Source organism: Eleginops maclovinus, chromosome 20, assembly GCF_036324505.1.
Source record: "Eleginops maclovinus isolate JMC-PN-2008 ecotype Puerto Natales chromosome 20, JC_Emac_rtc_rv5, whole genome shotgun sequence".
In the NCBI taxonomy this organism is placed as follows: domain Eukaryota; kingdom Metazoa; phylum Chordata; class Actinopteri; order Perciformes; family Eleginopidae; genus Eleginops; species Eleginops maclovinus.
In genome coordinates this window covers 19,788,087-19,800,351 of record NC_086368.1, presented here as the reverse complement: position 1 = coordinate 19,800,351, position 12,265 = coordinate 19,788,087, and the positions used below count along the sequence as shown (strand labels likewise).

Genomic DNA, 12,265 nt, shown 5'->3' with positions numbered 1-12,265 from the left:
ACAATCAGGAAGCACCCATAATTTCTATTTGGCTGTGATGGAAAGATGGTAAAGTGGTAAATGTGTTTCTTAATAAACCATGATTTGCTTGTCAAAATACAATTTCAATATTTCACATATAACTACTGTTATGTCAAAGCAAATGAATCCAGGTCTTAAAATATGTATTGTTGGTTATTTAGCAAGGTGTACAACTATGTGAATCATTAAGCAAAAGATTAGCATGAATGACTGAGCTAGAGAGTTTTTCTCCCAAAAAGTGGCTGTGCTGGGCAGAGTGAGCCAGATGTTTTGGGGGGAATTGAGCCAGTAGTTCAACTTAACCCCCCATGACGCACTGAAGTTAAGTGTCTGTAGTATAATATGTTATTTCAATCTAGTTTTACACAACTGATATGTTTTTTATGTCTTAAACATTGTAGAAAAGCTATCATGCCATCATACCCCTTGATCAACTCACTCCTTAGATGGGCCAAGTTAAGAAGTCATATTTTCACGGCCCTTTATGATTGATGCATTATTATAGTTTTGGTTGACAGAAGACAACCTGAAATCACATCACATCAATCCTATCACATTTTTTCTTGCCTAGAGGACAACATGAGTAAAATTGGCTCATCTTACCCCACTCTCCCCTACAAGTACTGAAACATATGAAACATACTCGAAGGGATATCTCTCTACAGATTTACACTTTTAAAAGGAACATTTGGCTAATTAATCTGAAAGAATACAAAATGATCTGATACTGAATTATCATAATTAATCTTTCACGCAACATATCAGAAAATGTCTGTTTTCAGTCCCTCAAATATGGAGATTTCCTGCTTTTCTCTGCTTTATATCCTATTAAACTGAACATCTTTTTTGAACCAACAAAACCAAGTCACTTGAATGCACCACCCGCAAATTTAATCATTAATGAAAGTAGTTGCTAGTTGCAGCACTGTAATAAACAATATTATATCCCTCCCCAAAATGCAAAAATGAAACTGCTTACAGAAACATAATTAAATGCACACGTGACATGAATTTTCACTTCTCCAATATATGTCTGCTGAAGTCAGCTTGTGAAAAATGAAATGAACTCACAGAGAAAGAGAAAGGAGATACATAGAAAACAGAAATTGAGAGAGTGAGGAGAGTGAGGAAAGTGAGATAGGAGGATAAGGCAGAGCTGATTTTCTTTCTCCAATAAAAGCGACAACCCCCAAGTGTTGCTATGGCGACCTCCTCTCTCTCCCTTCCTTTCAGCCAGCTACCACTTATCCTCGCTGCCTTTCAGTCAGCCGGGCATGTGGGTGTGTGTGCTTTTGTGTGATGGCTCCTGAATGAATCAAGCAAATGAAGGGGAAAGCCATTAGAGAACCAAGTCAAACTGTTTCACACGCACACACACACACACACACACACACACACACACACACACACACACACACACACACACACACACACACACACACACACACACACACACACACACACACACACACACACACACACACACACACACACACATACATATAAATACACATTTATACATAATAATGTAAAACCACAAACTGCAAAAACAATACATTTTTTGTTCAGTTACTACTCTTTTTTTAAGATCATTCTGTATTCGTTTTGTTCTTTTGTCTCACAGCATATTCTGCAGTATCTGCTCTGTATCCACTTTTTCATAACCACTCTGCTTGATTTTCTGCTACCACACGCCTACTCAGAAACACACATATCCTCTGCACCGCTACTCTCTGAGAATATGTTCTACAGTCAAAAAATAAACAATGTGTGTTTGACTTTTTTCCATAAGCAAACGGTCAATGATCATAAAAACTAAGCATAGAATACAATAAAACAAGAGTCACTAGAGTTCCAAAGTATTCAATCATCGCAAAACATATATTGTAATTCAACTACTTGATAGGTGCAAACGTATCAAAAGTACTTTCATTGCAAGTTTTAGATTACATCACAGAGAAAAAGGGATTCACTGCAGTTAGACTTGAATTTACAATTGTCTCAACTAAAAATGAGTACACTAACTTGGTCTCACAGACACTTATTTATACAGTATATCTGATCACTTTTGTATCCTTTGGATGAACTGCTCAAATTCTGTGTGATTCATCCTCGCCACTGGTGTATATATTTTTCATTACTGACCAGAGGTTGTGTTTCTCCACAATCTCTTCAGAAGCACCTCATTTAAAAAGTTCTCTTAGTGCTAAAAAATAAATAAAATGCATGTCATCATGCAACATTCTGGCAGCTGTCAGCATCGTTAGACCCAGTAAAGACCCTGGATGTCATTTCTCCCCAGACCTACTAAATATTTAATCATTTTAAAAGACACATCAAATAAAACCTGTATTTAATTTGGTATTTTAACACAATAAACCCTTTTTGAACGCTTTGCTGCTATCAATAAAGTAGAGTTGGGCAATTGGTATTGGTTGAAGTAATGGAATGATCAAGTATGCATGAACGTTTTGGGTTTTTATTGCATATATTACATACCTTCTGGTAAGGATGATCCCATAGCACTTGTAATTGCTGCTGAAAGCTAAACTTACAGTTACCTGTAATAAATGTTTCTGAATGGCAAGATCATCCTACAATGTATAATATCTTCATCCTGCTTTTGTGTACAACTTTAGGAGTGGGGCTATGCTGAAATATCATCAGCAAAGTGTTATCTTAAATAATGTGGTTGATTTGGGATGAAATACTTTTTTTTCAACCACTTGAAGCAAATAACAGAACTGAATTTTTTGGCCACTTAGGGGCAGCAAAATAGGCTGTAAACTAAATTTGAAACTTTCTAGCCAACGGCTGTCTATTTATGCATCCATGTACAACATTTGTATTCCTATGTTTACCAGTTAGTCACTAACTCTGTCTGAAGATGGTGCTGGCAGTCAGCAAACACGGTGTTTAGAACTTTTTAGCTGGACGCTTTTTTCTTTGGTGGGAAACAACACTGATGGTGTAAGTTAATCTTAACCAACAGAAAGAGCTGCAAGAAGTGCTAGAAGAAGCTGGGGGAGCTTTAGAGACAAGTCAGATGTGACACTTTTAACATGTCATGTAGTCAGTCGATCCCATTGAACATTTTTATTTTAGCAGCTTTAAAAAAGAGTCTGACTCAGCACTCTGTGTCGAGACCTGTTGGCAGGTAGCACGACGCTGAGCTACTATAAACTGATATTCGGACCAATGTGAAACCAACATCCGCTGCCCACCTTACACATTATCACATCTCACTAAATTAAATGCAATTTGCTTTAAGATTTCAAGTCATATTAAACACTTTTATGTAACATTTGCCTGTTATTTTCTTCATTGACAGCAGGTGCTGTTTGCACATTACTCCACTTCAGCCTCCACCTGACTTTTACACATTTTATGTAAAGCGTATAGAGTCTTATGCTGATAAGTTGACTCCCGAGGGGAATACTTACCATGTTGAATGTATAGTATATAACAAATTACTGCTGTATTACTGCAGGCTGGAGCAATCTGCAGAGCACTGTTTTATCTTCATTCTAAGACAATCACACTGTATAGCCTTTATCATTTTCAATAAAAAGTCAAAGTAATGACATATGTTCTCACTTTACAGAGCTAAGGAGGTGTTATTGAAAACTTAGTCTAACTGCATACCACAGAAAGTTTAGGATCCTCTTTATGTCTGCACTGATACCACACTCTATTACTTTTTCCCATACATAAATTACCACCACGTGGCATTACAGGTGCTCTTTGCGGGGCTGCTTGCCTTTCAAACAGAACAAACTACAGAATCAAAACATTTTTAGCGTTGGAATCAGAAAGCCGAAAAAAACAACTACAAATCTAAAGTCAATTTATGCCAACAGTATCCACAGTATGCTTCTTTTGTCTTTCTCTTCTTCAACTATTGTTGTTTTCTGTTTGTTGAAATGGGTTTAAATCAATTTCTCCTTTATTTATAATGTTTTGTTTTAAAAATATAGGCTCTAAAAGTGAGATTTGAATAAGGCTGAATCCTGTATATGTTCAACAATCCTGAGACAATACCACATTGAAATGGCTCAACACATCTGTCAAGTCGAGAAATTACAACTTGGGCTCTGAAAAAGTACCACACTATTGATCAATTAAGAGACAATCAACAATGAAGGTATGTAACACAGAAACCTCTATCACAAATTAAACTATTTATGACCTGGCATTGTGAGCCAGTCTTTAATCTACAAAAATAAAACTGCAAACTGCAACCAAATAAAACTTTCCATCCAGAAAAATCCCACACTGTAACTAACGCAAATGGCTTTGTGAAACAGGGAAAGAGTAAGAGGGAGAGAGTAAGGCAGGCAATAGAAAGAGAGGAGGAGAGATGAGAGGGACAGAAGCTCTGCTGCAGAACACACCTCATCTCCATTTTAACTGGAGGGAGAGAGCGAAAGAGATTCAGTCTGAGCCAATTTACTCTTCATCTCCAGTGACGGAGAGAGCAGAGCTAGAAAAGCGATATATCAGGAATCTGAAGAGATCCACAAACGTGAGACTGAGAGGGAGAAGAGGAATGTGAAGCATTTGCAAAGAAAGCAAATGGAGAAATGACAGAGAGATGTAGTCGGTGCTTCAGTTGCGGTAAGAAACCCTAAACAAGCCAGTCATTGCAGCACTCACACAGCTGTGGATGCATGCACATTCACGCTGAGTGGAAGCAGTAGTGATTCAAAGGTGATGTGTTAGCAGGTGTGTGTGATGGAAATGGAGAAGCTCTGGGGTCTTTTTCTCTTAAACATCATACATGTGTGTATATGTGTGTCTGTGTGCATGATGGAACTGACTCAGCTGCAGGGTAATATGTGTCTTTTTGTTTTACAATATTTTGTGTTATTATTATAATCCTCCCGCACCTCTATTGCTTTCCCTCTCTCCTGCTCCCTCTCTCTCTCTCTCTCTCTCTCTCTCTCTCTCTCTCTCTCTCTTTTCCGCCCTGTTGCAGGGTCTCTCTGTGTCGTAGCTGGCCAGCCAGAATAAACCTTATTCAATGACGAAAATGTGCATCTTAAAAGTTTTTCTTCTACGCTCTCTGGCTCTCTCTTTCAAAGTCAAAGGCCGCTGAAGGAGAGGCATGTTTGACTCGCAGTACCATTGATGTGACTGGCCTGAAGTTACAATTCTATTACTTTTCACATCCCATTAAGGTTCTCAAAACGTTCAAAACTGGTAGTAACCCATAAGAGTATATAGACCACCATCTAATTAGGTCAATCTAGTACTGCTTATCAATGTTGGCTTGTTTTCCTCTCTTGTAGCGAATGTCAAGTGTTGAAGTCGATAAACATGTGTGTCAAGGGATATGAGGTGGTCACACCTCATATCATAAATATAAATGAAGCCCTGCAAAAGTTATTTAATCTATTTCTGAATTTCATAGCCAACTTGTGTATACGAGTGTGGGAGGGAAACAGATCCATTTATGTAGGCGAGAATAATGCTCAAAATGGTTTAAACGAAAAACAAACAGAAATGATATTCAAGATTATAATGATCTCATATCCAAAAACAGATGCAAGTCAAACATGCAAATAAAAGCAGTAACGCATGTGAAGGAAACAGCATCTTTTGTTGGGTCCAAAAATGCACAAAACCACATCTGCTAAGAGCTATAGCTGGACTTGAATAGATGTTTTTGTTTGCGCTGATTGTGTCGTTGTTTTATAAGAAGCAGCTGTACCACATGTAGAGCTGGAACTGTGGTGGTATATAAATAATAATACAGCCAGCCTGGACAGCCTTCAATGCTTTGGTTCCTAATATGTTGGGCTTATAAACTACATTACAATAGAGGGAAATTGAGAAGTTGATGGTCCTTTCTTGTACTTTAAAGTATTTTAAGGGTCTTGAAATAATCTAGTACTGCACACAAAAAAAAGCAACAGATATATTATGTTTCAAAGTAAAAGCCACAACTGTTGACAAGAGTAACAATTACACAAAGAACAGTTATATTCAGTCACCATTTTGTGTTGAATCAATACTTATGCATTATAGGTCCTGCATCTGTGTTAGAAAAACATCTCCTGCCTCAGTCGACTGGAGAGTCACTTCAGATTTTGGATTAAGGTCAGTGCAGTTCTCGCTTTTTATTGTTATTACTCATCCTCATTGCTGGGGTATTGCTCTGGATAATATGTTAGCTGCAGTCATACTTAGTCAGAATATATATTGTATATATATATATATTACAATACAGCACAAGTCCTTTGTAAACACACGTCTACACAGAGTTCAAGCTTCCTGCAAAAAGAACATTGAGATCTTTTGGGATTAAATGACAAAAAAGGAGGACATCGTAATTAAATGATGAATCCATTATTGAACAGGTTTTATTTGAGAAGATGAAAGAGTGGAGATTAAAGTGAATGGCTGACAAAAAAAGTGAGAGGAGCCCCAGGAGGTTAGAACTGCTCCTGTGTTTTTTAACTTGTGCTGATCAGTGCTCGGAAAACGTGTTGCACTTAGTAAACAAAATGTCATTCTAAACTACAATGGTTTTAAATGCTTATCACTTTTCTCAATATCCAAGTTACTGTGCTAAATGTAATGTTAATTATTAGCAAGCATCTCTCCAGACTTTCTCCTCATCAGCTAACAGAAGGTGCAGCCTGTGGAGTTGTGAGGCATTTCCTGTTAGTCAGGATTTCATCACACCAGCTGCCAGGATAGAAATACTCTGCAAGTGTTGGAAATAGGTTAAAAGTTCATTCATTGAAAACTCAGAACTTGGCCACAGAAAATGGACTGAGCTTTTGAACACATGACGACTGACAAAGAGGAAATGCAGCTTAAGAAATGTAGTCATGCTGCACCTACTACACACCAAAACAAAATCCAAAGTAAATCTCAAAACACTGAGACTGAGTGAGGATGGGAGATGTGTTTCCATGGCAACTATGCAGTAAGACTTCTGTGCGTGTGTGTGTGTGTGTGTGTGTGTGTGTGTGTGTGTGTGTGTGTGTGTGTGTGTGTGTGTGTGTGTGTGTGTGTGTGTGTGTGTGTGTGTGTGTGTGTGTGTGTGTGTGTGTGTGTGTGTGTGTGTGTGTGTGTGTGTGAGCATGAGCGTGTGTACGTCTGTTTGTCATGCAGGAAACCAGAATTGCATATAATGTGTCTGACAGTAAAATCATTGTTTGGATGAAATCTGAAATGTCACCCTCCCTATGTCTACTTGACTGACAGGTACACTTCAATGACCCGCATACTGTATCTAATAATAATGAAAGAGTGTCTCTCATTGACTTTCTGTGATAGATTTATGATGGTGATTATGACAAATACAACTGCATTCATGTAGACTTGGATTGGCCTTGAAGTGTCTTTGATCAGGACGGATATAGTCACAATAATAATGTATAGAAAATGTATAAACAGTATGTCTAACTATTTCAGTAAGTGCAGCATATTCATAGAGGTGAATAGTGGCAGTTCCCCTCAGAGCATTGTTCAGATCATTGTTTTGGTTTGGTTGAAAATGTATCAGCATAGCACCTACAGCAGACAGACAAAGTTAGCAGCAGTTATTGAAAATAAACAAAGACATTTTTCTCTGGTGGAGCTCCGAGCTAAAAGGAGAATGAATATCGGACTTACATTCATTTGTTGGATTGAAAAAAGAGTACACATGAATGATTATGTTGCTTTGGTTTTGATGGATGTATAAATAAGCAACTGCTTGCTAACACCATCAACTTCAGGTAATTAAACATCAATGTTGTGTTTACATCTTGTCTTCCTGCGTCCAATAAGCCAAAAATACAATGAATGCAGATGTAATAACACCAAAAGATACTACTATACTTTAATTGAATATGATTTGAAACCTGCAAATACATGTTTGGCCCTTATATGTATACTTTTGTGTTTAAGTCGCATAATCTGCCTTCCATATAAATGATTCTGTTAAGCGCAGGTTGATACCTGTTACTCTAAAAAGTCAATGATCTGTTCATGTGATGGTGCTGTACCATGCTCTAGATAAGAGAGTGTGCCAAATGCTCTAAATGTAAACACTGATGTAACTCGTGTTCATGTTGTCTCTCCATGTGTGTGTGGGTGTGTTTCTCTGAGTGTGTATTTGTTACAGCAGCAGCTACATTCATAACAGCCTTAAGTATAGAAGGCTGATAATATAAAATATCCTTGGGGTCTTTTCAACTGTTACATAATAAATTATATTTGGACTATGTTCTAACACTGAATGTAAAACACTGACATGAAATATTTAAGTGCAACATTATTTCATCACTCGTTTTTACCTTTTCTCCTGAAGGCTGTAAGAAACACTGGAGTTTACAGTGTGCTTTATCTCTCTGTCTCTTCCTCCGGGATTTCCCTACCCTCTTTCATTGTTGTCCTTCATTTGTTTATCTTCTTCTTAACCTCTGCCTTGCTTTTCTTGTCTGAAGGATTTCTGCAAAGTACATCCTTGAAAACTCTATGTAACCTTCATAGATAAGACATTCACTGCACGCCAAATTGGTTTGGAGTGGGACCTGATGAGGTTTAACAGACTGTAGCAAACAGACTGTATGTTTTAGTCTCTCTCTTTCTCTTTAATCACTTTCTTTCTCTTCTTGTCTTTCTGACAAAACAGTGAGCCGCTATGCTTGGAGTCCTCCACCTATGGCCAGGATGTGAGATCGATAATGTGAAAACGAAGGCCGTCATCGAGCAACAGCCATTGTGCATTCCCAGATGTTCTACTACTGAAATCTAAATTAAATGTCAAAACACTCACTTGGGTCCTTGAATACAAATGGGAACATAAACACTTTTAGTTTTAGTTCTGTCTGATGCCACTATAGAATACTGTTCACAGTTCATGAATGGTGACAATGAACCATCTGGCCCTTTTTGCAGACACACCTTGAAACTGTTAATTACAGCTTCACACTCATTTGTGGTCCAAATGACTCGTCTCACATCCCCATAACAAACTCTTTCTCACTTAGTCTGAATCAGCTGCTGTGACCGGCGAGGATTATGAGGCCGACTTTAGTGTTTCTACATTTGCAGTGTCTGTATGTGTTTGTTGGTGTATGTGTCCCGGTTGTTGTGGGCTCATTACCTCATGCGCTACCATGGCATGTTTCCTGCCCGGTGCGGTGTGTGTGTCAGATCAAGCCATGGTTCTCCCCTGACTCTGTCTACCATGAAGCTCCTACTGTGGACTGCAACGATCTACTCTTGACCAAGCTCCCCTTACCCATACCCCCGAACACACACACCCTGCGCCTGCAGAGTAACCTTCTGTCTGTGCTCGACATGGCGGTGCTGCACAGACTTGCCAATCTCACCGACCTCGACCTTTCCCAGAATCGCTTCAGTCATGTCAGGGCGATAAGTCAGAACACCTCCCTGCCCTCTCTACTATCTCTACACATGGAGGAAAACCATCTCAGTCACCTCCCTGAGGCCTCCTTCTCCTCTCTGCCAGCTTTGCAGGAACTGTTCCTCAGCCACAACAACTTACACATGATAGTACCTGGAGCCTTCACTGGTCTCAACTCCCTACTGCGTCTACATCTCAACAACAACAGACTCACCACTGTTGACCCTCGCTGGTTCAGGGCTTTGCCCAACTTGGAAGTTCTTATGCTTGGTGGGAACCCTGTGGAGGCGCTTCCAGAGAGGGGTTTCCTGGCCCTGCAATCCCTCCGAAGTCTTGTCCTTGGTGGTATGGGTCTGAGAGGATTGGCTGAAAACGCATTGGAAGGTTTGGACGGCCTAGAGAGCCTCTCCTTCTATGACAACCTGCTGACAAAGGTGCCCACTCAGGCCCTGATCAAAGTGCCAGGACTGAAGTTCCTTGACCTCAACAAGAACCGCATTAAACTTGTTGAGACAGGAGACTTCCGAGACATGGTCCATCTGAAGGAGCTCGGCTTGAACAACATGGAGGAGATGGTTTCCATTGAGAGATCCGCCCTAGAGAATCTTCCGGAGCTCACCAAACTGGAGATCACCAACAACCCACGACTGTCCTTCATTCATCCGCAGGCATTTCTCCGGCTGAGCAGGCTTGAGAGTCTAATGCTCAACTCCAACTCACTGAGCGCACTTCACCAGCACATCATGCTCTCCCTGCCGAGTCTTCAGGAGGTCAGTTTGCACTCTAACCCACTGCGATGTGACTGCCTGTTTCACTGGGCTGCTGAGGACGCCTCTCACACTCACATTGAAGGCCCACAAACAGAGAAACATACACCTCGAATGGTGCGCTTCATCCAACCGCAGGCCACGCTGTGCTCTGAACCCCCAGAGCTGAGATCTCGCAGAGTGAGAGAGGTTTCCTCTAGAGAGATGTCGGCCTCATGCCTCCCCATGATACCTACCAACTCTCTCCCTTCCTACATTGGGGTACGAGAAGGAGGAAAACTGGTGTTGCACTGTCGAGCTCTTGCAGATCCACAACCGGAACTGTACTGGGTGACACCCTCTGGACTGAGACTTGGCCATGCACCGAGCCTGGCATCCAAGGGTTTACAAATTCCTGCTCCCTGCCACAGCCTGACTGCCTCTGAGGAATTCAACCACACATCAAGGATTTCTTCCGGCCAGCCTCAGGATAATAGTGCCTGTAATCCCTCACAACACTACCATCTGCTGCCTGAAGGAACTCTGGAAATGGACAAGGTCACCCACAGCGAGGCAGGCTTGTATACATGTGTAGCCGAGAATGCACTGGGAGCAGATACACGCACTGTTGCTGTGGGTGTGCATGGAAGGGCAAAGAAAAGAAAGAGGGGGAATGCTGCTAAAATGAAGGCATATCAGTTGTTTAGAGTGGATGCCAGGTTGGAGGTGAGAGAGGTCGGACAACACTATGCCATCCTGTCCTGGCAGAGCGGGCGAAACCTTCCTTCAACTCGTCTATCCTGGCAAGCCATATACTCAAACGCACACTCACCCACATACACCACACGCATCCTGGCTGGTACACAGAGCTTCAACCTAACCCATCTGCAGGCAGAGACATTTTACAGAGTGTGTCTGCGTTTAGGGATCAGTGAGGGTGCAAAGCGTGCCAGCAGGAGATCAAGAGAGAGCAGAAAGTCTCAGTGTGTTTCATTCAGGACGAAGGATGTCCCAGAGCCTCAGCCCGGCCTGCAGCTAAGCCCAGAGCTGACCTCCACCGCAGTCACACTGCTGCTCCTCGCACTCATACTGCTACTGCTGGCAGGCCAGGGAGGGGACAGTGAACCTGGCGAGGGGGTAGGAAAGCACAACAGCACCATCCTCCAGGAAATCAAAAGTCCTAAAGTTCTGATCATCAATCACACAGACGGGAGCACCGCACATTAGCCAAAGCAGAGTGAGGAACGACTGCTGAGAGTTTGTGCTTATCCCATACAGACAAAAACACAAACACACACAAACACACACACACACACACACACACACACACACACACACACACACACACACACACACACACATAGATAATGTCAAATAGTACCTTGTGAATTGCAGCTAAAACAGAGGAGTCATGAATTGATTAATTGATGTAGAAAGAGATTTGTATTTATTTTATATACCATATAAAATATATATTGACATTATTTCTGTGTTAAGTTGTATTATAAAAAATGCCTAAACCCTAACCAGGGAAATACAAGTGGACAATCAGACTGCTGCACTACAGTGAAGGAGCTAAGGAGAAAACAAATGACTCTGAGCTGTCGATGGACTGAAATTAAAGATGACATTATATAAGCCAGTGACGGATATTTGCAGAGGAAAACAGTCCAAATCTCCAGAGCGTCCGTCTTGTTTCCTGTCTACATGTCCACAGACTCAACCATTATCTCTCCGAGCAGATGAAACTGTATTAAGACATACTGTATACTGTATGAAATCCCTGAATCAATATAAACAACAATTTTTTCTTAGCTTTCACTACCTTGAAGTGGGTTGTCATATGGATTATATTATACAGTAAACTCATCCTGATTTCCTGCCGAACGCCCCATACCTTTTCTTTCAGCATTTAAGTGGTCTAAAAGTGATTGTGTTCAAATCTATTTTGAGCTATTATACAATTAAATATTTTTAATTTACACACATTGACCGTCTCTTTCAGTTTTTCTTGTCTCAAACATGGTGTGGACATAGCATGACAGATGAGAGACCTTAAACTCTATGTATAAAACTAAAAGCATTTTAGGGATTCACCTGCAGCATCTACTCCTCGCTTATCTGTATG

General features: G+C 40.6%; 1 protein-coding gene across 3 annotated transcripts; it reads left to right on the top strand.

The window, feature by feature from the left end:
* The first annotated feature begins 4,400 nt into the window (after positions 1 to 4,400).
* Positions 4,401 to 12,084, top strand: LOC134883136 (leucine-rich repeat neuronal protein 2-like). Of its 3 annotated transcripts, XM_063911336.1 has the most exons (3): positions 4,401 to 4,638; positions 6,052 to 6,123; positions 8,654 to 12,084. In XM_063911336.1, exon 3 carries the CDS (start codon positions 9,043 to 9,045, stop codon positions 11,362 to 11,364), a length of 2,322 nt encoding a protein of 773 aa, XP_063767406.1. In that variant the 5' UTR covers positions 4,401 to 4,638; positions 6,052 to 6,123; positions 8,654 to 9,042; the 3' UTR covers positions 11,365 to 12,084. The 3 variants fall into 3 exon arrangements, with proteins under 3 accessions (XP_063767406.1, XP_063767407.1, XP_063767408.1); XM_063911337.1 differs by lacking the exon at positions 6,052 to 6,123; XM_063911338.1 differs by lacking the exons at positions 4,401 to 4,638; positions 6,052 to 6,123 and adding an exon at positions 8,127 to 8,560.
* The last annotated feature ends 181 nt before the right edge of the window (positions 12,085 to 12,265 follow it).